Genomic DNA, 24440 nt, shown 5'->3' on the forward strand with positions numbered 1-24440 from the left:
ATGACGTGATTTGTTCAATAGTCCATCTGTATGTTTTTCTTAGCTGTCTATTAAATTTTCTTAGGAGTCTTTTCCAACACCAAACTTCAAGAGCATCAATACTCTTTCTGTCCCACTTCTTTAAGTTCCACTTCGGCTTCCATAGAGTGCCACAAGGAATACCATGGCTTGCACAATTCTGACCTTTGTAGGTATGGACGTTTCGTGGCATTTGAGTATCTTTTCCAAAGCTTTCCTCTGGCTGTTGTACTGAGTGCTAATTTGCAACGCATTTCTTGTCTGCTTCTTCCTTTACAGTTGATGGTTGATTCTAAAGGCAGAGGTTTTCCATCACTTCTATGTTTTCATTGTCAGTTCTAAAGCTGGTTGTTCTACCTACTATCATTAGTTTGGTATGAAAAATTGACACAACTATTTCCCCCCTTAACGGCTGTTGCAGTATCCCCATGGTCATGTGATCAAAATTTGGACACTTGGCAACTGGCATATATTTATGTGATCACCTTTTGCAACTTTCTGACAAGCAAAATCAATGGGGAAGCCAGGTTCACTTAAGAACCATGTTACTAACTTAACAACTTGCAATGATGCACTTACCAACTGTGGCAAGAGAGGTTGTAAAATGGGATAACACTCCCTTAACAACCATCTTGCTTAGCAATAGAAATTGTGTGCTGAATTGTGGTCACAAGTTGAAGACTACCTGTAGTCATTGATAAAATACATAGGGAGAATCACATTAATTCCCATCTAGGGGACAGCACCTGGCTAACCTGGGATCATCTTGAAAGGCTGAGTCAAACCTGGTTACTAAGATGGGGGACATTCAGAGAACATCTGAGCTGTACAACACCTCCCCACAGAGTCATTTTACGTCACCCTGACCTTGTTCAAGAGTTTTTAAATACTACAGGCCTTAGGCTAATCCTGGTTCAGGATCCTTCTGTTATAAGGCTCTTTATAGAAGTTGTGGTTGTAGTCCTCACCCTCTTGCATGTTATTTTTTGGGTTGTATTTTTGAATTGTTTTGATATTGTGACAGAATCGACCAGTTTTAAATATTTACTAAATAAATTAGGCTGGGAGTCAAAAAGATCCTGAGAAGCGCCTCAGTGAACCACTTTCATATGGTTCATACAGAAGCTGCACAGCCAGGATGTTACTAGGAATCAACCCAATTTGGAGATGGATAACTATCTTACCTCAAAATAAAAAGTAATCAACTTAAAACAAGCTTGTCACCACCACCACTTTTTAAGATGCTCTCGCCAACAGCAATTCCCTAGCCAAAACTACGTTGCATTAGAGAGTAATTATTTTTATTCCCAAATATTAGCTTTTAATTTTCTATGTGATCACTATGCCATTCTGTCTCTGGATGCATCCATAATTAGAATCAATTTAAATATTGTCCAGCGCCTAAAATATTTGGGCAAAGAAATTTTTTCCACATACAGATTTCTGACGGGGCTCATACAAAAGGAATATAGACTGATGTTGGATAACCATTTGTCTGAAGCGGTGTAGGGTTTCCTGCCTAAGCAGGGGGTTGGACTAGAAGACCTTCAACGTCCATTCCAATTATTCTATTCTATAGACTGCTTTTTGCTTTTTTAGAGCGCTGTGCAAATCCCCCCCGCTTTCAAATCTGAGGCGGCATCCCTGCAAGGGGGTCTTTGGTGCAACAGGGACCACCAACAGCCCCTCTTTTCTCTTTCAGGGAAGACCCAGGAGGGAGCGGGAGGCGCTGCAGGGGCCGCCCTGCCTGCCTCCCACCGCCTTCGGGCGCCGAGACACCGGGAAAGGCCGGAGCGACAATTCCGCTTTTGAATGGAGGAGGCCTCGGCTAGGCTGCTGACGTCGTCTCCGCCCATTGGACCGCCGGCGCTATGACATCACCGCTGGAGAAAGCGGCCGGGGAGGGGAGGGCGGACCAATTTGATTTGTTTGAGCAGTTGGGAGGGGAAGGCGGGCGAGCGGACGGACGGACGGGCGAACAGAGCAGGGCAGGGCATGGAGCTGTGCGAACCGAGGGGCCCCTCAGCTGTTGCGCCGGCGACCAGAGCAGCGCCCCCACGATCCTCCTCTGCAGGTACTGCGAGAGGCGCGGGACGGGTTTGACTAACTGCCGGGCGGCATAGCCCGAGCGACTAGGGGGGCGTGTGCTGGAGAAGCATGGCGAAGGCAAGTAGCCTCGCCCCGGCGGCTGGGAACGGTGGGGTTTTTCGTCCTTCGCCTCCAGAAGCAAGGAGGGGAAGGGAGAGCGGGCGGGCTGCCTCTGCGCCCGGCTGCTCCTTGGGCTTGCTGGCGGGAAGACCGGCGCGGAAGGGAAAGCTGGGCTCCTTGCAAGATTCATTCACTTTGAACCTGGTCTCCCTCCTTCGGAGGAGGGAGATAGATGGAGGGCTAGGCTGGGCTGGAGCAGAGGAGAAAGAGCGGGGTGGGGGTGGGGGGCTCGCCTGCCTTCCCACCATATCTCTCCGGTCGGGAGACGGGGCGTGCAAATGGTAAAAGCCGCTCCTTCCAAATCGCGGCAGCGGGGCCGCTTCGCCCTCTCGCCGGGAGGGTCTGGTCAGCGTCCCCTTTTGATGCGCCCCCCCCACAGTCCCAGGGAGGGAGGAAAAGTGGGGGAACAGACGAGAAGGGCAAACGGACTCGCGGCGCTTTCTTTTGGATTCGGGCACTGCTGGGGAAAAGCGGCGGTTGTTCCTTTTGTGCTGAGTTCGGGTCGCTTTTGGAAAAAATACTTTTTTAAAATAATAGAATAGAATAGAACAGAAAAAATACAATTCTTTATTGGCCAAGTGTGATTGGACATACAAGAAATTTGTCTTTGGTGCATATGCTCTCTGTACGTAAAAAGACAAGATACGTTTGCCAGGAATCATAAGGTACAACACTCAATGATAGTCATAGGGTACAAATAAGCAATCAGGAAACAATATCACTATCAATCGTAAGGTCACAAGCCACAAAGTTACAGTCCTGCAGTCATTTTTTTTAAAGCGGGGGGGGGGCTCTTCCAGGTAGCGTTGGGGCTCGTTTTGTTTCGGGGAAACGGCAGCTGTTCTATTGTTTCGAGACTGGGGGTGGGGATGACGACGACGACGACAGAAAAAGCAATAAATCGTGTCTCTAAGATCCCCTGAATTGGATGGAGCGGCTCGATTGTGTTCATCGGCTGCGCGTTGTGTGTGTGTGTGTGTGTGAGTCGAGAGCCAAGTGCGAAGCTCGGGGGAAGCGTTTACGCCCTTGAAATCGATCCCTGGATTTGCCCAGGTGGAAATACACTTGGAGAGTCGTTTGTAAAGGCACCGCAAATGATCTCTTAATGGCCAGAGGGGGCCGGGTGGATCCCCGCGTGAAGATGGGGGTGGGGGTAAATGAAGAGCCGCTTTGCTGACGGGCGGACGCGAAGAGAAGGAGGGGGGGTATTCTGCCTGGTGTGGATCCAAGGAGGGGAGGGAGATTGTTCCTTCTTCCGGATGATAGCGCGATGCCTTTGAAAAAGGAGGTCAGGTTTAAAAGGGAGAAAACAGCCTTGAGGGGGAATGAACTCAAGGGGGGGAGAGCTGTGGTCTGGCTCTGACATTTCCTGAGCTTTTCCCCCCTTCCTGTCTCCAGTAGAAACGGGTAATTGAACACTAACAGAGTTGGAAGGGACCTTGGAGGTCATCTAGTCCAACCCCCTGCTCACGCAGGAGACCTATACTAGTGAGTGAGCGGCGTGAAGGATTAACTGCAGCCAAACGTTGGAAGAGGTGGGTAGCCCTATCAGCTCCCTTGTAAAATCAACAAAAAGTCCATGGAATCAACTAAACGCCTATTAGAGCAGCAGTTGAGAGGATGTCTCTCTTTATCCTTTGCTTGTTGTTTACAACTTGCACCACAACTCCTTCCCCATCCCCCTTCGTTTATTTTCCTTTTTTAACATGCTCGGGTTGCAGCCCTCTGTGATTGTTTCAAGGTGACCGGTGAACAAGGATTTCTGCCTCTCTGGTCCCCACAGTATTGAAATTCTCTTCCAATGGTATTGAAATGGCAGCTTCACAAAAGAGCTCTGAATTGGAATTCTGGACAAAAGGAACCAGGCTAGGGTTTCACTCATCTTCCCTCTGCCTTGCTTAAATTTCAAGCGGCTTTGCCAAGTTCTCTGTGAGTGGCTCTGTTGTGCAGCTTTTTTTTTGATCCATTCCTGCAAGAAACAAGGATGAACTTGTCTCATTAACCAGATGCTGGAAAAGAGATGCTCTTTTCAGTGTGCTGACAGGGTTTGGCAGATATTTAGACCAGTAATATCTGGATATGGTGATCTATCTGGGCTTCTTCAGGCATGCACACACATGTACAACCCACACATGTACGATTTTTTGTGGTCAGGGAGAATGCTGTTTAATGGTTTAAATATTAAGCGGGTTGTTGTCTCACTTTTCCAATGAATTCTATATTCTTCCTCTCTAAATAGTTGGAAGTTATGGAATGGGTAAAACTTTTTTTAATGCATAACAAGAACTTAAAATAACTGCATTATGTTTTCTCATAGTTTTGCTGATATGTAGCCTGGGTATGTTTATGCTTATGCAGAAGTAAAGTCCACTGAGGTTAGTAGCATTATTCCATGGAATGTGTGCTGCTTGCTGGAACTTTGGCTGGATAACTTTCTCAGTTTAATATCTGGAGACTTAGTTGTTTCTTGGAAGGAACGGACCAGTTAAAGTTTTACAAAACTGCAACAAGCTTGTGAATTTTGAGAACTCTTCATGAAGGAAATTGCTTAGAGTGAGAGGAAGAACCATGACTGATTTTGGAGCCATATCTGAAAATTACCATATTTACCCAAAAGGAACAGGATCCTAAATTTTGTTCTCTTTGTGAAAATGGAAGTTTGAAAAAAGTTTGCCTTTGTTGTGTAAATTATTTTGGGAGAACAAGCAGAAGTATTTCCTTTAGGTAAATATTATAGCTTTGTTTTTCCTTTGCAAAATTGATGCTATTGTTTTCTAACATTTAAGAAGTTAATATTTAGTAGGACTTAATTGCAATAGTTACAGTAAGGTAGCAAGAGATCCTAGTCTAAAAATCAGAATTAGCACATTCATCTGTGCTAATTCTGGCCACTTCATTTGAAATTTGTAGCTCTAATAATTGTATGAAATAGTAGAGAATAAAATCTTCTTCACCAACAGAGGAAACTGGTCTTTCAACTTAAGTCATTATACATGTGAAGCTTTTTCTTTCCTCTAGCAATTTATGCTGGAAAGTGAACTTGGGTGTAGAAGTAAGGCCTTTAAAGCAATTTAGATAATGGGTTTGAATCCCAACATGTTTGTGGGTAGACCTTCCAGTAGGTAATAAGAATTCAAACAAATTGTTTAAAAGAAGCTTAGCTACCCCTCAGGGTGAAAAGCAATCTTGGAGACTACCTGTGTGGCTTCTGTTCTAAGTGGTGGTTTCTGCATAGGTTACTGAAAACAGCTGTGCAAAAATTATCTAGGTGAAAAAGGACTTTGAATGGATGTTGATACCCAATTTCTCCCTGTGAAGAGTCCTGAGGAGCAATAGATATGTTCATCCCCTCAAAAAAGTTATATTAAGCAAAAACTGTCAATGATAGAACCAACACAGCAGTAACCAACACAGCTTACAGCAGGGGTGTCAAATTCGATTTCATTGAAGGCCTCATCAGGTTTGTGTTTGATCTCAGTGGATTGGGCGTGGCCAAGGTGAGCGTGGCCAGCTCAACATCACCCATGTCAGGGGTACCTGTGGCGGCGCCCCTGACACTCTGCCAGAGAAAACAGGCTCCCAAAGCTCAGTTTTTGGCTGTGAAAGCCTCCTGCAAACCTCTGCCAATGAAAACGGACCTCAGGAGGGCTGCCTGTGGCCCTCACAAGGTCTTGTCAGCCTCCTGCAACCCTCTGCCAGCGAAAAGGGAGCTTGAGAGGCCGCATGCGGCCTTCCTGAGCTCCTTTTTAACCGGCAGAGGCACTACACGCCAGTCCTTGGCTGTTTCCAGGGTAGTCCACTGGGCCAGATCTAAGCATCCAGCAGTCCGGATCTGGCCCCAGGCCTTGACTTTGACACCTCTGACTTATCAGTAGTGATTTAATGCATCTGTGATTTGCAAAGCTGTTTGCTTAAACGATTATAATTATATGAATTCATAAAAGTGGTGGGTTGCTGGTGGTACTCCCCAGTACAGGTGCCTGCTCGGAGCACTGGGTACCGTTACGGTATGGTGTGCCGGAGGGCCCACCCGCCCACCCAAGCTCCTTACCTTTATTTGAGCTCTTTGGTGCGTCCGCGCATGGAGCACACAGCGCCTGTGCAACACTCCGGCAAACAGCTGGAGCATCACGGAGGCTTGCGGAGGCGTTGCAAGACATAAGGATGCATGCATGTGTTGTGAGTGCACACTGCACGTGTTCATGTGGACGCCGGGCCCTGTTGCAACCATACCAATTGCAACGGAATCCAGAACCCACCACTGATGCATACAATAATATAAATCACAGCCATAGTTAGGCACTATAGTGATTAGATTCATGTAACACCATATGCCAGGGTGAATCAACTTGCACTCTGATGTAGTATGATAGGTGGACTCAATATATCTTACAAACACACACATATACTTTTTGTATCTCTTTCATATGAACATAATATCGTCTTATTCCTAGGAAGAACTCAATCCTTTTGTGTCACAACTCTTTAGACTGCTGTTAAAATGTGTCCACGGTTGAATATAAGCATAGCTGTGAATTGGAGGTTTCTTATTGGCTGGTTTATACAGCATGCCATGCTAAACTGTGGTTTGTGTGCCTTTAACTCAGTGTGGTATATAAATCCAGCCAGCACTGTTTATAAATCATGATGCATGTCGTAATGTCTTGGGTGAAGCCAGTGATGGTTTGTTAAACCATTATTAAGCAAGCTATGTCTCAGGGGGCTATGAACCTGGCCTCCATCAGGTACAAGTCTTTCTAAAGTAGGAGTAAGGCAAGTGGGTGTATTCCCTTCCTTTTCAAAGCAGGAGAATCTTTTCCCTTCTCACCCTGTTTTCCAGCCTTTCAGTGTGGCTGTCTACTTGTGCTTCTTTTGATTTAAAAAATGCTGTCTTTGGTCAGGCCAACGCTTTGCTGTTAGGCATGGTATGAAAATAAATCTAATCCTGAATGAAGCTAATTTGATTTGGAAACCCTCAGCTTTGACTCCTTTCAGATAATTCCACCAAAGCCAAACTTGTCTTCACCGCTGACTTTTGTCTGGGGTTGGCTGGCCAAGCAGCCTTTTCTGCAGTGGAGTTACCCTAGGAAAACTTGGTGAAGAGGGCTAAATTAAATACTGATGTTGGTTTATTGCATGCGCATAATGAACAATGGGCAATTGCTCTCCAGGAGAGGCAGTAAATCCTTGGTTGCTCTTGATTGTTTTCAACTGAACTAGAGCTGCAGAGCCCTGCTATAGTAATTTTTAGTGCCCTGGGGGGTTGGTCACTTCGAATAGCTCTGCTGACAGGAGCACTTTGCTGAGTAACACATTCTGTAGTTCATTACTGGTATAATATCAGAATCATTTGAATTGTTATCAAAAGTCAACAACCCCCTTAGCTGCTTGCTCTGTCCAAACAAATGGTGCCATCCTACTGGTATTGACTCAAGAAGTTTTGACTGAGGCTCCATAGTTCCTGACAAAGCCTGCCCTGAGCCAGTTTTGGCCTCAATATAGAGAAACAAATTCTCTTCAAGAAAGTTCTGATGATTCTCTATTCCTGGAACCAAATCTTGCACTGGGATAGATGTATTCTGAGTGCTTTTTCAGCTCTCAGTCTAACGTATAGCCCAGGGATTTTCCAGTGATCTCCCACCCAAACCTCCTGAGTTTTCTTGAGATCACCCAAGGCCACTAAGGTGCTGCAACCCACTTTGCTCTGTTCTGGAGCAGATACAACCATGGTGGAACAAAGACATGCAAACTGCTTTTGCATCTTTGCAAGAAACAAAACCCTGCATGGACATATCCATAAGGAAGTTGAAATCAACTTTGAAACATTAGAAGCTTTCCTTTCCTGGACTACAATGTAGAGGTTTGTGTTTAGGTGGAATAGATAACGGCAGATTCATTCATTCTACCTACTACTGAATTCTAGTATAGATAGATAAAACATAAGGTTCATGTGCTGATAAATTTGCAGGATTAACATTGTTTATGGATTCTGTATTTGGATAGTATAGTGTTGACTGCAAGCACACTTACTGGTATGTGAATTTGTGTACTAGTTATTGTGTTAAGGACAGTTAGGTTTTGTAATTAGAGATAGAGAAAAAAGTGCATCTTTCAATTTTTTAAGGCTAAAATTTTGTTGTGGTTTGAATAAACTCAAGGTTGCTGCACTAGATGATTAGAAAAAAAATATTTTATAGAAAGAAAACAGTTGGGAGAGCATGGATGGAAGAACTGGCATTTTAGGATTACAGTTTCTATAAGCCCCAGCCAACATGAACAGTGTTAGGCGAATTTATAACTCCATACCATTTATAAGGCCTCCTTCCTAAATGGAAATTTACACCCTGAAGGTATTTTATTGTACTCTTGGTGTATAACAATCAAAATATTTTAAAACTGCCTGGATGGAGAAGCCAGTAATAAATGCAACCATGTCTTGCATTGTGGCGAGGTTTAATTGAATTTTGACTCTTCATCCTTAATAAAGGGAAATCACTTTTCTCAGGAACTTTCAAAGTGGAACTAGTCTTCCTCGTGTCAATAGAGGTAGAACTTAATTAAAACAGTTTCAATATAATTAAAACATCTGTAACCGATGAATTGGATCATGGTTCTGCTGAAGTGTGACAAGAGATGGCTAGTTTTGCTGCAGAGAAAGGGATCGTTTTAACTTTCACTGCTTGGCAGCTTTTCCGCTTACCCATTAGCCCATCAGGGATCTCAAGTGTTTTGTTTGCAGAGCTTGTCTCTTTGAAATTCTAGCCTCTATTAGTACTTGGTGTAGCTCTTGTTGCCATCGTCATTTCAGCTCCTCATGAAGAGGATATTTCACACCTATTCTGGTCCTCTGGTCTTTCTGTCTTCGGAAGAGGATTCCTGAGGGACAGTTTAAATTTAGTGTTGGAAGATGGGTGTAACTAGTCCAGCTATTTTTTTCCAACCAGTCCAGCAAGAATTCTAATCAAAGGGTAGGTTTCATGATCTGGGCCTTAACCTACAAATTAAAGAAATATTGGACTTTGAAAAGAGAAGAAAGTTCAGAACTAAAATCTCTATCAATAGAAAAAGAGTCATTTGCTCACTTAGAACCAAGCTAGATATTAACAACCCTGCCACAAGCTAAAAGCTACTCCTACTTAAATTATGGGTACCAAAGAGAAAAGGGAGGCCTATTATAAGAATATTCTGGAATTGGCAGCATATGTTAAAAGAGTCAAGGGGAAGGACATCGTTATCGGCTGTTTTTAGAGGACTGTTTGAAGGGTTGTGACCAAATAAGGTTTAATCTGTGTTCTGCTAACTGATCAAAGCTCAGCTCTAATAACCTTTTCGTCCCACAGAGTGCTGCCTTGTGATCCAACGTGTTCCTCCCAGGCTCTTCTGGGCCCAATTCCAGTATTAGCCATGCATTCACTTCAGTGGTGGGTTTCAAAATTTTTTAGAACATCTTCTGTAGGTGTGACCTGCTTTGTGGGAGTGGCTTGCCGGCCATGTGACTGGGTGGGAGTGGCCAACTTGTAAAATGTGGGGAAACTCATTTAACAATGCTCTTGCTTAGCAACCAAAATGTTGGCTCAGAAACTCTGGCATTTGAAGCACGCAAGTCTTAAAGTTGTCAAGTTACAAGACCCTTGCACCCCTAACCCTTTAGAAAAAAAAAACCAGGGATGTTCAAACTTGACAGCTTTAAGACTTGTGGACTTCAACTCCCAGAATTCCTCCTCTTGCTCTTCATCTTGATGATGTGCGGACGGGCGGGGGGAGGGAACTGGAACCGGTGTGGAACCTCTTCTATAGAAGAGGTTAGAACTGACAGGAACCCACCCCTGATTCACTTGCTGAATTACAGCAAATATGTAACAAAGTTAATTTCTGATGGAAAAAGTCTGGCCTAAGAGGAGGTAAACCCATCCCTAAAGTGGCTTACTTAAACAGCAAAGATTAGACAGATATGCTTTATTGTGAATAGAATGAGCCACATGTACCTATTATTGAAAATCTACTTCTATTGATAGGTTTATTTATATTTTTTTATACATAACTCAAAGCGGTGAGCATATGTAATAGTCCTTCCTCCTGTTTTCTCTACAGCAATCACCCTGTGAAATGGGTGGGGCTGAAAGAGAGTGACTTGTCCAAGATCAGCCATCTGGCTTTCATGCCTAAAGCAGGACGCACAGACTCCTGGTTTTTAGATGAGCACTATGGGAGGGGATGAGAGTAATAGTCCCATTGATGTTTACTTGTCATTACATATTGCTCCTGGGGAAGAAAGCTATGACAAATCTAGACAGCATACTAAAAAGCAGAGACATCACTCTGCCAACAAAAGTGTGTATAGTCAAAGCTATGGTTTTCCCAGTCACAATGTATGGCTGTGAAAGTTGGACCAGAAGGAAGGCTGAGTGCCAAAGAATTGAACAATGGTGCTAGAGAAGACTCCTGCAAGTCCCTTGGACTGCAAGCCAATCAAACCAATCAGTCCTAGAGGAGACCAACCCTGACTGCTGTTTAGAAGGTCATATCCTGAAGATGAAACTCCAATACTTTGGCCATCTAATGAGAAGGAAGGACTCACTGGAGAAGAGCCTAATGCTGGCTATGACTGAGTGCAAAAGAAGAAGGGGATGACAGAGAATGAGGTGGCTGGATGGAGTCACCCAAGTAGTTAGTGTGAGCTTAAATGGACTCCAGAGGATGGTAGAGGACAGGAAGGCCTGGAGGAACATTGTCCATGGGGTCGCAATGGGTCGGATATGACTTCACAATTAGCAACAACACACATCTGCTTGCCTTCGTGTGTGTGTGGACCCAGTCTGCATCATTTCCCAGAAGTCAAAGAGGAGAAGCTGCGTACAGGTTAACATTCCTCCTTGCAGGTCAGTAGGAAACAGCTGTCAGGAAGATCCAGGAATCGTAGTGAGCCCCTCAACTGAGATACTGAGTAGCGGCTTCCTGATGACATGGTGCTCATTGTGGTGCAGATGTAGTTTTGTGCTCCCCTCCTGGTGCGAGGAAACAGAAGAGCTAATACCGGGTGTAATCATCCTAACTAAGAATTCTCTTTATACTGAGAAAGTTTAAAGTGAGGGAAAATCCGATACCTGGGTTCCTTATGCCCTTTATTTATATGGTTAAACCCAGAGGTTTTGCTGCTCTTCTCTTCCAGGATCCATTTGTTCTGTAGAGAATGTGGTTTCCTGCAAAGACACATCTTAGGGCACTGAATATGAATTGGTTGGTCGTGACTGGGAGAATAATGCTGCAGTTTTCATGAATGTGAATATATAGCCTAATGAAGGTGATAAGGTTTTATTCCAGTGCTAGTTCCTAGTTTTAAGTAGGACTGTCTGCCAAAGGTAGAGCCACATAGAGCCAAGGTGGCACAGTGGTTAGGGTGCAGTACTGCAGGCCACTTCAGCTGACTGTTATCTGCAGTTCAGCGGTTCAAATCTCACCGGCTCAAGGTTGATTCAGCCTTCCATCCTTCCAAGGTGGGTGAAATGAGGACCCGGACTGTGGGGGCAATATGCTGACTCTGTAAACCGCTTAGAGAGGGCTGAAAGCCCTATGAAGCAGTATATAAGTCGAACTGCTATTGCTATTGCTATTTTGTATGCAAGGTGAGTATGCCCAGCCTCAGGCCCTCAACATGAGCCTATAATGTAGGAATGTTTTGTAGCCAAATGTGACCGTTGCCAGGATTCCCGGATAGCTTGTTCATTGCCATGGCTCAGATGTTTATTTTGGCTACAAGTGGGACCTTTGTTTGCAATGAGCACTTTAGTGTCTAAACACTGCTCCTCCAAAAGTGGCTTGATAGTACACTAAAAGAATAATTTAGTATATTATTTCTTCACTGAAGATGAAGAAATAAAGAAAATGCGGTTTCAATGTAATTGAAAAAGTGAGGGTGTGAAGTATTCGGTTCCCATAGAATATTCTGATATGATCACTGATGAAAGATAAACAAAATTCATATTAGAATGTCTGCCGCACAATATAAGGATCGTCTTACGTTTCTGTAAGGTGATTCCTCTGGAAGCAATTTTTGCTAATCCTTTTGGATTGTTTGGGCACATTTCATACTTGAGTCCCCTCTAAAGCAGTGTTTCTCAACCTTGGCAACCTAAAGATATCCGGACTTCAACTCCCAGAATTCCCCAGCCAGCGAATGCTGGCTGGGGAATTCTGGCAGTTGAAGTCCGGACATCTTCAAGTTGCCAAGGTTGAGGAACACTGCTCTAGACATTTGAACAAATCAAATTATACCCCGTGCTCATGATGTAATTGATCTATTGAAATTTTTTCAAATAGCTTGCCCTTCCAGGAAGCTTTTCCCCATGTTTAGGATGGTACTAGACAACACGTGACCCATTGTTTCATAGTTTCAGAGATATTTTCTTGCCAGATTCCTCAATGCCTTCAACAAGGGCAGAGTACTTGAAAAATTCAGGGAGATAATTCAGAAATGTATCTGCCTTGAAAGTGGTATGTTGAACTGGGCAGCACAGTCAAACATCAGGGGTTCGTGAGAGTTAGCCTGTTTGAAATACCTTAGTTAAAAAAAAATTAGCCCTTTGATGCGTAATTTTGCTCAGTTAAAAGTGCCTGACATAACAGGTTAAGTAATATACAGATGATAAATGAAGGCAAATATACGTGTTCCAGGATAGTGTTACAGGATCCAATTTGGGTCAGTCACCAAGACCAGAGATTTTGTCTTCAAAGCTTTCGGACTCGTGTTGGAACCCATCTTCAGGAAACTTTTGAGAGGGAGAGAAATTCCCTTAAGATAGGCTCCAGCAAAATCTCTGGTCCCGATGAGCAACCCAGATTAAATCCTGCAGTATATAGATTTCTGAAGCTTCATTTTCTGTCTAGCTCTCCTCCAAGTAACAACATGCTTATCATAGGATTCTGGTCATCATACTTCAAAAAGGCATTGTGTGTAATAAGGAAGGAGGAGATTTTAAAAATAGTCAAGGGAAAGGGGGTTTTGGGGTGGAAAAAGTAATAGTGCTTGAGGTTTTTGTTAGCTATAAATAAATGCAAGTTGTAGGGAAACTGACAGAAAGTGCTGTATTTTTCATTATACTATAATCCAGGGTCATGCATGAAGTTGTGGGTAAGTGATTTAAGACAAACAAAAGGAAACACGTCCAATGCTGCATCGTTATGCTGTGGATATACTGTCAAAGGTATAGTGTGGGTCACCAAGTTTGAAAAAGGACTGAACAAGTCCATGGCTTCCAGTGCCACATTTGGATTGCATGAGAGAGAGGCGGGGGGAGGGAGGGAGGGATGGAGAGAGAGAGAGAGAGAGAGAGAGAGAACAGCTGCCTCCCAAAGCCAATGGCCAGAGGAAATCAGCTGGAGAGTGGGTTCCCATGATCACATCCTTGTGTGCTTCCCAGAGGCATTTTGGTTGCCACTGTGGGAAACAGGATATTGAGCTCAAAGGGCCCCTGATAACTGTGGTGGTGTACTTCAGTTCCCAAGTTAATTTTTATGCAGTAGCATAAAAGCTCCATATTTTAAGCTGTTTTCACTCATACGTGGACCATATTTTTCAATCCAAGCTTCTGTAAAATGAAACAGCATATCTTCAGGTTGCAGATACGCTATACAGGTTGTTCTCGAGTTAGAACAGTTTGTTTAGTGACAACAAAGTTACAACAGTACTGAAAAAAGTGACTTATGACCACTTTTCATACTTATGACCGATGCAGCTCCTCTCACAATCATGTGATCAAAATTCAGATGCTTGCAATGTCCCAGGGTCATGTGATCCCATTTTGTGACCTCCTAACAAGCAAAGTCAATGGGGAAGCTGGATTCACTTAACAAATGCGTTACTAACTTAAGAACTGCAGTGATTCGCTTAGCAAAAGTGCCAAGAAAGGTCATAAAATGGGGCAGAATTTCACAATACCAGCATTGCCTTTCTTATTGCTCTCAGATCATAGCCTTTCTCTATCTCACTCCTTTCCTTCCATCAAGATATGTGTGCTGGGTGAATATTCAAATGCAATCAAGGCTTATTTTCCCTTTCTGGGAGAGATTACAGGGCTAGCTAGCATAATTTTTGCTTTGGTTAACTAATTTGATCCTCTGTGTGGTTGATCTAGTTTGAGCCATATCTTCATGACAGTTCAGATGTTTCAAAAACAGGTAGGGGTTGGAAAGGCTTGCCCTAAAAACCAATAGGAAGCCCTGAGTGCCAAAGAAGAAAATCAGGTCTCTGGCATTCTGGAAATGGATCTTTAAAAAACAAGCATAAAGAGATGGAAAAGTATAGTAAACGCTTGTTAAATAAGTTAAAACCTCACTTGCTTTCTTTTATCTGTCTTTGTGCCTTTGAGTGTCTTCTTGACTTTTGATGACTACCTGGATAGATCCCTGCAGTTTCCCTGGCAGGATTTCAGAGATGGCTTAAAAATTGCTTGTTTCCTCGGGCTGAGAGAGGGTGACTGGCCCAAGGATACTGAACTGGCTTTGTGCTTAAGGAAAAACTAGAACTCACGATCTCCCAGTTTCTAGCCTGGTGTGCCTCAAACACTGTACCAAACAGACTCTCCTGCTTTCCACTACAATGATTGTTGTGATTATTGTATCACAGTTTGTATCACGGTTATCAAAAGCATTATGCAAGTATTATGCATGCATGTATCCTGCTTGTTTTCTCCCCATCATAATCTACAAGTCACATGGGTTCCCAAAAGTTTTTATACGTAAATTGCTATCTTACTATCAAGAATAGCAGAATGTTTTAAGCCATTTACTAATCAGTTACAGCCACCTTAAAAATGGTATCACTTATACAGTGGAGCACCAAAGCTGGTAAAACACATTATTATGATTTACCTTAACATGAATTGGAAAGGTTTTTTGGTCCAAATTGTACCAATAAAAACATCTATTTATTGATTAGTGATAAAACCCTTATTGGAAAGACATGGGCTCATCGCCTTGAAACAATATTCTTAATTTGGATAACAACCCTGGGCATTCTCCTTCTCTATATAGTCTAGTCTTCCCCAACATGCCCCTTTGCAGATGTTCTGGACCACAACTCTCAGAATCATCAGTGCCTGTCTGAGGATTTGGGGATTCGTAGTCCAAGGCATCTGGCAAGGGCTGGGTTGGGGAAGGCTATTATAGCAAATGTCTCGGCTACTTCTGAACTGATGCATATGTGCTGCACGATCCAGTGATTTGACTTATATCTAGATTTATGTCGCTGGGAGATTCTGCTTTGAAGAATCACTTGAGGTTGAATTGGGAAATGCTGCCTCAGCAGAAGGCCCTAGACAGCCTGTCCTTTCTATAGCTGCTGCCAGCTCACTCCTAAAGGGCAGATAATATTGGTGGGTGTGAATGCGCTGGATCCATCCCAACCTGATATGTATGCATATTCTTTGCCTTTATTGACTTTTAATGGGTAAGAGCGAAGCTACTGCAGGCCATTAAAAAGCTCCATTTGGCTTCTCCTGAGTTCATGTCTAGGAAAGCAATCAATTCTGAGAAATGTCTTTCAATCTTGCATATAAAAGGCTGCACCCACTATTACTCCCTGCTTCTCCGCATTGGAAAATCTTGATTACGTCATGTTTTTAGCTGGCCAGCAGAAAGATCTGCAGTGAAAACCAAATGGCAGTGATAACAATGGCTTATCAGCTTTATATGATGAGAGCCTGGAGTTGTCTCTAATTAAGGAGAATCAGGATAGAAAATAGAAAGAAGCAAATACAGATAATCCTTGACTTATGACCACAGTTGGGACCAGAATTTGCATCACTGAGCAATGGGGTCAAAAAGCCCGACATATGACCACATTGCTTAGTGTCGGCACTTCCCATTGACGCAAAAATTGTGGGTGGTTAAGGAAAGACACACCCCAAACATGGTCATTCTGGCTTGGTACTTCCCAGCTCAAGTAAGGTAAGGAACTACCTCTGCTTCAGCTCACCGTATCCACTTCCCTCTCTCTCCCATCTCTGCCCTTTTGGCTGTCCTGCACCTTGCTTTGCAGGACAGCAAGTAGCCTCAGAACTTTGTGGCTCTTGGGCTGCTTGTCACATTGCAACTCAAGCCTTCTCGGCATGCTCGGGCTGCCTGGAAGCCGCCCCATCTGCATAGCAGAAAGCCCCAGCTTTGCCAGGAAACCTCTGCCAGCCCACCCCAGTCCTGGCCATAGTACCCTCATCACCCTGCACTCTGAAGCCCTTGCTGCCTTGCCCACCCCAACTGACCTCTGTCTTTTTGCTGCTATTGTTGACGAGATGTGCCGCTTTTCAAGGCAGCTGCTAGCACACGAGTCCATCTGCCTGGTCTCATTGGGAAACCTTGGGAAGAAAGCCTCATGCGACCAGCAGCTGCCTCCCAGTAGGGCCAGGCCAGGCCAGACATGCTTGGCCAGCAGCAGGAGAAAGAAGATGGCAGAAATCAGCTAGGGGGGGCAGGGGCTGCAAATGCAAAGGGTGAACAGAGCATAGAAAGGGTGAAATAGGCGGGTGGGGAGTTGAGGTTGTAAGTACAGCACCACTGTAACTATGAACAGTCACTGAAAGAATAGTCATAACTGGAGGACTACCTGTACCGATGACAGTCAATCCTTCTTCCAAAATTGACCAGAGATTGACAGCTGCTGGGGAAGAAAAAAAGATTGTTGTGATCTTTTCGACTCCTGCCTAGTGACTACTTAGTCAAAATTCATATGGAGTAGCAGGGTTCCAGCTGTATTTTGGGGTGATGTCAGAATTTCTATTACAGAAAGCCAGGAAATGTATGCAAAAGCACCACTGACCGGATAAGTCAACGCCTCTGTCCTAGTTAACTTGCACCAACCCTCCTTTAAGAAGGCCACATAATAGATACGGACTAGGATTACAATTCCTTGGAGGCCAGAATTCCTTACACCTTCACAGCATAGCTTCTCCTCTGATAAGTTAAGATGGCATTGAACATGACAACATCGGACTGAAATTGTAAAAATCTCATTGGTTTTCAGCATATTTTTTGTTGTAGCATCCCAGCATGCCTGGTGCTTTCACTGCTGTGTTAATCGGAACAAAAATCCCATTGTTGAAGCATGAATAGTGGAAATTGTTCAGCTAGGTCAAGCAAAGGAGCATTCCCCCACCCCCAATGGCTCATCTAGTGCTGCCCAATGATGTGTGATCAAGCATGGGCAAATAGATCAGAGGCTAATCAAAGTGCTTTAGAGACATGATGGGAACAAGAATAAGTTGAAAACTGTCTCCTAAATATTAGAAGGCATTTTTCATAGCAAGACCGGGGGGGGGGGGGGGGACGACTAAAACCAAAAATCTGGTTCCTTAGCTTAGTAAATTCCATGACGGGGAACTTGAATCCTTCCACTGTATGGTCTTCAGCCAATTTTGTTGTGTTTAAGTACAATGACAGTAAAGATTATACTTAATGAAGAGTATTATGACCTCAGCTATATATATTTTGATGTGTGGAGTATGTCGGGGATTTGCGTCAGTAAAGTTAAATTCTGGAACCTCCAAACACTAAGCAAACAACACACACTAGGATGTTCCATGCCTAAATGTTGCTTGCTTTGCATGATTTATTCTGACTGGCACAAAAGGACAGTTCTTTCTCAAGCTCTGTTCCCCAATGACAGGGGAAACCTGTCCCATTGCCAGGCCTAATTTTTGAGGCCGTGCCAAGTATTAGACTTTGGTTGAATAAGCCCAGCCCTCCTCCTATAATAGGCAGAAGCTTGGTTTTTAAATGAAGCCACAGCACGGAATATGTCCTGCCAGTAGGTATCTTGTGAACAGTTACATAGAATCCTATTGGCCCTGGGGAAAGTACGCGTCACGTATGACAGCTCATGTTGCAAAGGATGTCCATCCTCGTCTGCAACTTCTTAACAGGACTTGCTTTTCTCAGTTGAGAAGAAAACTTTTAAAACTGCATTCCAACCTTTCTGAACTTGTAAATTTACTTTCATGCCTATTCTGTTTTGAATTTCTCTTCTCCCATGGTCACAGCAGGTGGCAAGTAAACTTGGTTGATCTTGGAAAAATTAAATACCATTGATTAGATCTAGCTAGTATTTAGGTGGAAGGCTGGACTGGGAATTTTAAAAAAAAAATTTTTTTTTGAATGAAAGCAATGATGGAACTGATTTACATGTGTTACTGTTGCTAAAGTGGCTGCATGTTGTAAGATGTTGAGTTCTACTCAAGACACTTTACTTTTAACCTTCCCCCTTCTATTTTCTTCTGTTTATGTCCGATTCTCTGCAGTTTTCTTAGCAAGAGTTTTCAGACTGCCTCTTTCCTGGGGCTGAGAAAAAGTAACTGGCCCAAAGTCACCTAGCTGGTTTTATATCCAAAGCATAGGATTAGAACTCACGGTCTCCTAGTTTCTAGCCTAATGCCTTAGTCCTTGCACCAAGTTGGCTCTTACCCTAAGGCAATACACATTTTAAATGGTTTTGTGATTTTTAATGGAAATGAAAACGTGTTTTGATTTCCACTTGTCTCCACTGGCATACCTTTTAATTAGTCTCTGACAGAGGCGGTTTGCTAATGTTTTTACTACTGGTTCAGGCACACTCCTGCATGTGCATGACACTTCTGCGCATGCGCAGTAGCGGGTGGGCGGAGCTTAACACCGCTACTATTGGTTCGGGCGATCCGGGCCAAACTGGCAGCAACCCACCTCTAATCTCATCATAAAAGCAATGCATTCAGATTCTGAAGCTGGCCCATTACAGTGACCATTACAATGTGACTGAACGAGTGACTTTCAATTGTCAATCTTTTTGCTCTCAAGCTTTATTAAGGAGATAGAAATCTCTGAACAGTTCAGAGTAGTTAGCAGGTTCCAGGGTGCCATTGCATGCTCTTCAGGGATGCTCCTAAAGTAGTAAGGTGGGACATGTTCAGGTAGTACACACACGGCCAGCTTGACGAAATGACAACCACAGGCAGGCTAAATCACTTGGGAGGGAATGGCAGTATATCTGCCTCGGATGTGGGATGTTCACCTATTGTGTGTGTCGCTTTCAGAATAGCATACCTGATCAAAACGAGGATTAAACAGGGTTTACATCTAACAGGGAGGCTAGAAGTGACTAACAGGAGTCATCTTACTTGTATTCTGACACAATTTGGCTAACTTGTTTCAGGCATTCTTTCAGGATTGAAAAAAAGATGTGATTTGGATGTGCTACTTCCTGCAGCTTCTTCATTGACTTTGCTTGTCAGAAGCTGTATGTGAAAGTTGCAAATGGTGATCATGTGATTATAAGATGCTATGACAACTGCAGGTTTGAGGACAGGTCATAACCTTTCAGTTCCATTGTATTTTTCAAATGATTGCTGAACAAACAGTAAACAAGAATTATCTGGATGGCCATCCATCTTAAAGCACAGTCCTGGGTGGTTCACAACAACAATAAAACTACACAATAAAACTTCTGGGAAGAAGGATCTGTGGAATGTATTTTTGAACAAACTGGTAACACTGCTATTAATAAGCACAATGGAAGTTGATGTTCAATCTTTGGTTAAATTTATTGCTGGATATCGGTTTCAGGCACTCATTATTTGACTTATTATGGAGGGTGCTTTATATAATTATTTGCTGTACTTCATTCTTCCTGCCTTCTGAAATGAGGAAGCTAGAAGAGTGGCATAATGTTGTTCACGAATCCACTTAGCTTATGGATTGACTTTTGTTTTTATTTGCGCACTTATCTTTAAGTCACGGTTCTCTTTTCAAATTAATTTAATCCCCAAATGCTAAGCTGCATCAGACCATTATTATCTCTTTATAGTTGTTACCATTAAAAAAACCCACCATAGGATTGTTTCTTGTCAGTTGGACTGCCCATAATTGATGCTCTGCATAAACTTCTTCAGTGGAACTGGAGATACTTGCTACAAGTGGAGTGACGGTTTGATTCACTACTTATAGCTTACTACTAACCAATGGAATTGAACTGAGGGCTAGGATAATTTCTCCACCAACTATATATGCTTTTTCTTGTTTGATGCAAGTCTGTATTTGCTGCAAGCAACATTTCTATTCTGGACATTGTTGTTCTAGTGGAAAGCTATCTTTTTTAAAAGATAGACAGACTGACTGACTGATTAAATGAATGGAAAGAGTACATTTAAAAAAATGACACAATTTTAAATATTGAAGCAATTTTAAGAAGTTAGTATATAGAATAAATCAAAGCTTTCCAGGCAGTCTCAAGCCTTTCTAAAAGAGTTTACATAATAAAACACTAGGATCAACACTAGGCATGGTATGTGGTGGAAATATTACTCATCATAAATGAGGACACTGGTATTATCCAATAGGAGCCCATGCTACCTAACTGATACATATCTGTTGTAAGATCAGGCCTATTAAAATATCTGTAAAACCGGTTTACCCCCAGAGCAAGGCAGAAGCAAAATGTCTGAAAAACAGTATTGTGAATTTAACTATTTATGACTAAAGGTACTGGCAAAATAGTTGATCTCAGCAGCAGCCAAATCTTTTTGAATAAGATTGCCTTTTGAACAGAAAAATTGGAGAAATATTAGCCTATGAAACAAATTTACAGTTTCAGGGGAAATTAGGTACCAAAAATGGAGAGTTTCACAAATGAATGAGCAGACGTGTGCATTAAGGAGAGAAGAATAGAAAAGCGTATTTTAAGGATTCTTCAGTTCCCTTGTGAGCATACACCTCAGCTCTCCTTTCATAGACCTGGTGGGCATTTAAATATGTATTTGCTCTCAGATTGCTTTGCAGCATGCAAATCCTATTTCCAAATAAATTAGAAAGGAGCAGATTTATGCAAAGGGAGGGGTGGCGAATTAGTGTTTAATGCCCCATGTTGAATCATGATTACATACAGAGTCTTTACTGCCACTGATATCTTAAGCTATAGTACTGTAGTCTTATTCACACTGTAAAGCGTAATCACACACACACACACACACACACACACACACACACACACACACCTTTTTAGGGAGGAATTTCTGAAAACAATTTATCTAACTCTGGTACAGGTAGTCCTCGATTACAACCATTCATTTACTGACTGTTCGAAGTTACAACAGCACTAAAAAACAAAAGTAATTTACGACCTGTTTTTCCACACTTATGACCATTGCAGCATCCCTGTGTTCATGTGATCAAAATTGAGACCCTTTGCAACTGGCACGTATTTATGACGGTTGCAATGTCCCGGGGGTCATGTGATGCGCTTTTGCAACCTTCTCACAAGCAAACTCCATGGGGCAGCCTGATTAATTGTGTTACTAAGTTAACAACTGCAGTGGTTCAAGTAACAACTATGGGAAGAAAAATTGTAAAACAGGGCAAAACTCACTTAAATATTGTTTTCGATTGTGCTTGTAGGTTGAGGACTACCTGCCTACAGGAGAGAGAAGAGCAGTCTTGCAAGAATGCTCAGCTATCAATCTTCCTAAATAGTCTTGCCACTGATAAAAGTGAATGGTTAGAGAAGCAAGACATTGCTTTTCATATAGTTACAAAAATGAAATTGGCATTTCCTTTCTTCAACTGTGTTGTAACATTTCTCTCTTTTTAAAGTTTTAGGCTTGGAATATTAGAAGGCCAAAAGAAGTTTGAGGACTTCCTGAGGGACTACAGAAATATTCTTTGATCTACCTGTAATCCAAGTTCACGCGTCTCACAAAAATGCCTATATTAAAGCAGCTGGTGACAAACTCTGCTAATCCTAAACGCCGGTCTCGGGCTGATCTGACCACTGAGATGATCAGCGCTCCTCTTGGCGATTTCCGTCACACCATGCATGTGGGTCGGGCTGGGGACGCCTTTGGAGATACCTCCTTCCTCACCAGCAAAGGTGGGGAGGGAGAGCAGGAAGCTACGGAGGAGACCGGCTCTTTCTCAAAGCCTGGACTGCTCTCACGGAGGTTCCGCAGCAGCAAGCGGTCTCATTCGGTGACACGTGGTGACCGGCGGGACATGCTGGGCTCTCTGAGGGATTCAGCGATTTTTGTGAAGAATGCAGTATCGCTACCTCAACTCACAGAGAAGGAAGCAGACAAGAGTGGCAGGAAGCAGCTACCCAAGAGCCTCTCCTCCAGCCCTGTGAAGAAAGCCCCCGAGGAGAACATCCTCGAAGAGAAACACACAAATGGTGCTGCTGAAGTCCTCAACTCCAAGCCCCACAGTCCTGGCTTGGAAGAGCGTGCTTTTGGGGATGTGACTGATTTGCCTTTAGTGATTCCCAAGGACAACTACGGCATGAAGCATGCCGAGTCCATCCTTTCTTTCCATATTGATCTGGGGCCTTCCATGTTAGGGGACGTCTTGAGCATTATGGACAAGGACTTGTGGGAACAAGAGGACTCTGGTTATCATGGAGCGGAGGATCCCCAAAGGAAAGTTGGCTCCACAGAGACATCAGCAGCCAGGTGGATTAGCCACGAAAGCAAATTTGTCCTGGATTCTGTGATCCAAAACGATGGCCACCGCGTAGTCACTTACAGTCCTGGATCAGCTCGCAGCATCACCAGTCGTATGACAATAGACAGCAGTTCGGTCTCCAGCTGCATGTCCATGGGGGAGGAACAGCGAAACGTGGCCTCTAAAGGACCCAGCCACAGCCTTCTAGGTAATGGGAGGCACAACCTTGTGAAACAGCCAGAGAAAGAGTTCTCTTTCATGGATGAGGAAGATGATGAGATAAGAGTATAAAAAAAAGCCGTATACTCACTTTGAGTTGATGGAGAAAATACAATTAAATCTGGAATAACCAGCACTATACGAAGAGGGGGGGGGAGTGTTAAATGCTTTCTCCAGCCTTCTTAGGCTGCAGATTTCATCATGATTATTTTCTTTAACAAGCTGCTGGAAAGGTTCCCTCCCCCCCCCCATTTGGGGTTATCGCAAGGGCCAAGCTGGAAATCACATTCAAATGTTCTGTATATTTAAAATAATGGATTCCTATGTTCATAGGGATGCCTAAAGTAGGTTGCTTGAAGATATTTGAGGGGGGGAAATGTTTCCAGGCACAAATCTGACATATTCAAACTTCTTTGGAAAAGGGTAGCTCTTGGTTAACTTATCTACTTGCCTGTTTAAAGCAATAGAGAGCTGAATATTAGGACAAAGCTCAAAAGCACTAGTTTCTCTATTAATGCGTAAATATATATTTGTTTTCCTTTACTTTTATACTAGTGCTTGTAAGATTTTCTTTTCTTTTGTATTTCCAAGGAGAATTCCTTTCTGGATCTTGCAGTAGTCTGCAGGTTGTTATAGGTTTGCAGAAAGGGGAAAAATATGAGTTTGAAATAACCAGATCTTTCAAATCTACATATTTGGATGCTAAACCATTTTCTCCTTGTGGACAGACCTCTGGAAGTATTTATGACCTTTGAAAATCTCATTATATTTCTTTTTTTTAAAAAAAAATCATATGGCAGAACATTTTGGAAAACAGATTGATAAGAACTACACCTCTTAAGTCTGCCATCTACAGCAGGACCTTCTCTTAGTTCCTGAGGGAACCAGAGATGGAATTTAGGGTGACCATGCAGCTCTTTCTAGGAAAGCAGTCTTGGGAGATGCACAAAGCTGCTGAGAGAAGAATATCCAACAAGGTTGGTCGGCCTGGCTACCCCATTACTTATTAACTTATTTTCCCCTTCAGGATTTTCCTTTGGGTAAGCAGACGGGATGTCCTAAAAACCGTGTATTTCATTAGGTTAACCCACAGGATATGGGTACAAGAGAGAGACAATTGGGTGAATGCTATTGACTTGCATGTCTTCAGATGTAAATGTAAGTCCCCCAAGTAACCTAACCAGATAGGGCTTCGTTCTTTTTTAGTTTTTATTTCTTTAGAATGTATCAGCAGAGCTGACCGAAGCACAAAATACTTAGCATTTGTCATTCCAGGAACAATGGAGAAAGGGCAGTGCTGAGTTCCTTCCCTTTGAAACTGTTTTCAGTTAACTACCTTCCCGGCATCTTTAGGAGGTGCTCCTAACATTCCTGTCTCAAAGATGGATTTTATTTAGGGCTGGTTGGGGGGCTGGGTATTTTTCTTTGTGACTTTCTTGTGTATGTACATGGTATTTGTTCCATGCATCTGATGGAGGATTTAAAAAAAAATGTTTGTTTTCAAATGCAAGGAAATTAAACTATAGTGAGGAAAACTATCATTTTAA

At 43.0% G+C, this 24440-nt stretch overlaps 1 protein-coding gene across 1 annotated transcript; it reads left to right on the plus strand.

Moving 5' to 3' along the window:
- The first annotated feature begins 1959 nt into the window (after positions 1-1959).
- Positions 1960-24440, plus strand: CDC42EP4 (CDC42 effector protein 4). Its single transcript, XM_014071970.2, has 2 exons — positions 1960-2092; positions 21832-24440. The coding sequence occupies exon 2, from the start codon at positions 21940-21942 to the stop codon at positions 22963-22965; it is 1026 nt and encodes a 341-aa protein (XP_013927445.2). The 5' UTR covers positions 1960-2092; positions 21832-21939; the 3' UTR covers positions 22966-24440.

This window comes from Thamnophis sirtalis, unplaced genomic scaffold (assembly GCF_051295495.1).
Source record: "Thamnophis sirtalis isolate CommonGarterSnake01/CBP01778 unplaced genomic scaffold, rThaSir2_p1.2 scaffold_3, whole genome shotgun sequence".
Lineage (NCBI taxonomy): Eukaryota > Metazoa > Chordata > Lepidosauria > Squamata > Natricidae > Thamnophis > Thamnophis sirtalis.

Excerpts from the sequence above, each read along its gene's own strand:
- CDC42EP4 (XM_014071970.2), top strand. The coding sequence starts at position 21,940 with ATGCCTATATTAAAGCAGCTGGTGACAAACTCTGCTAATCCTAAACGC.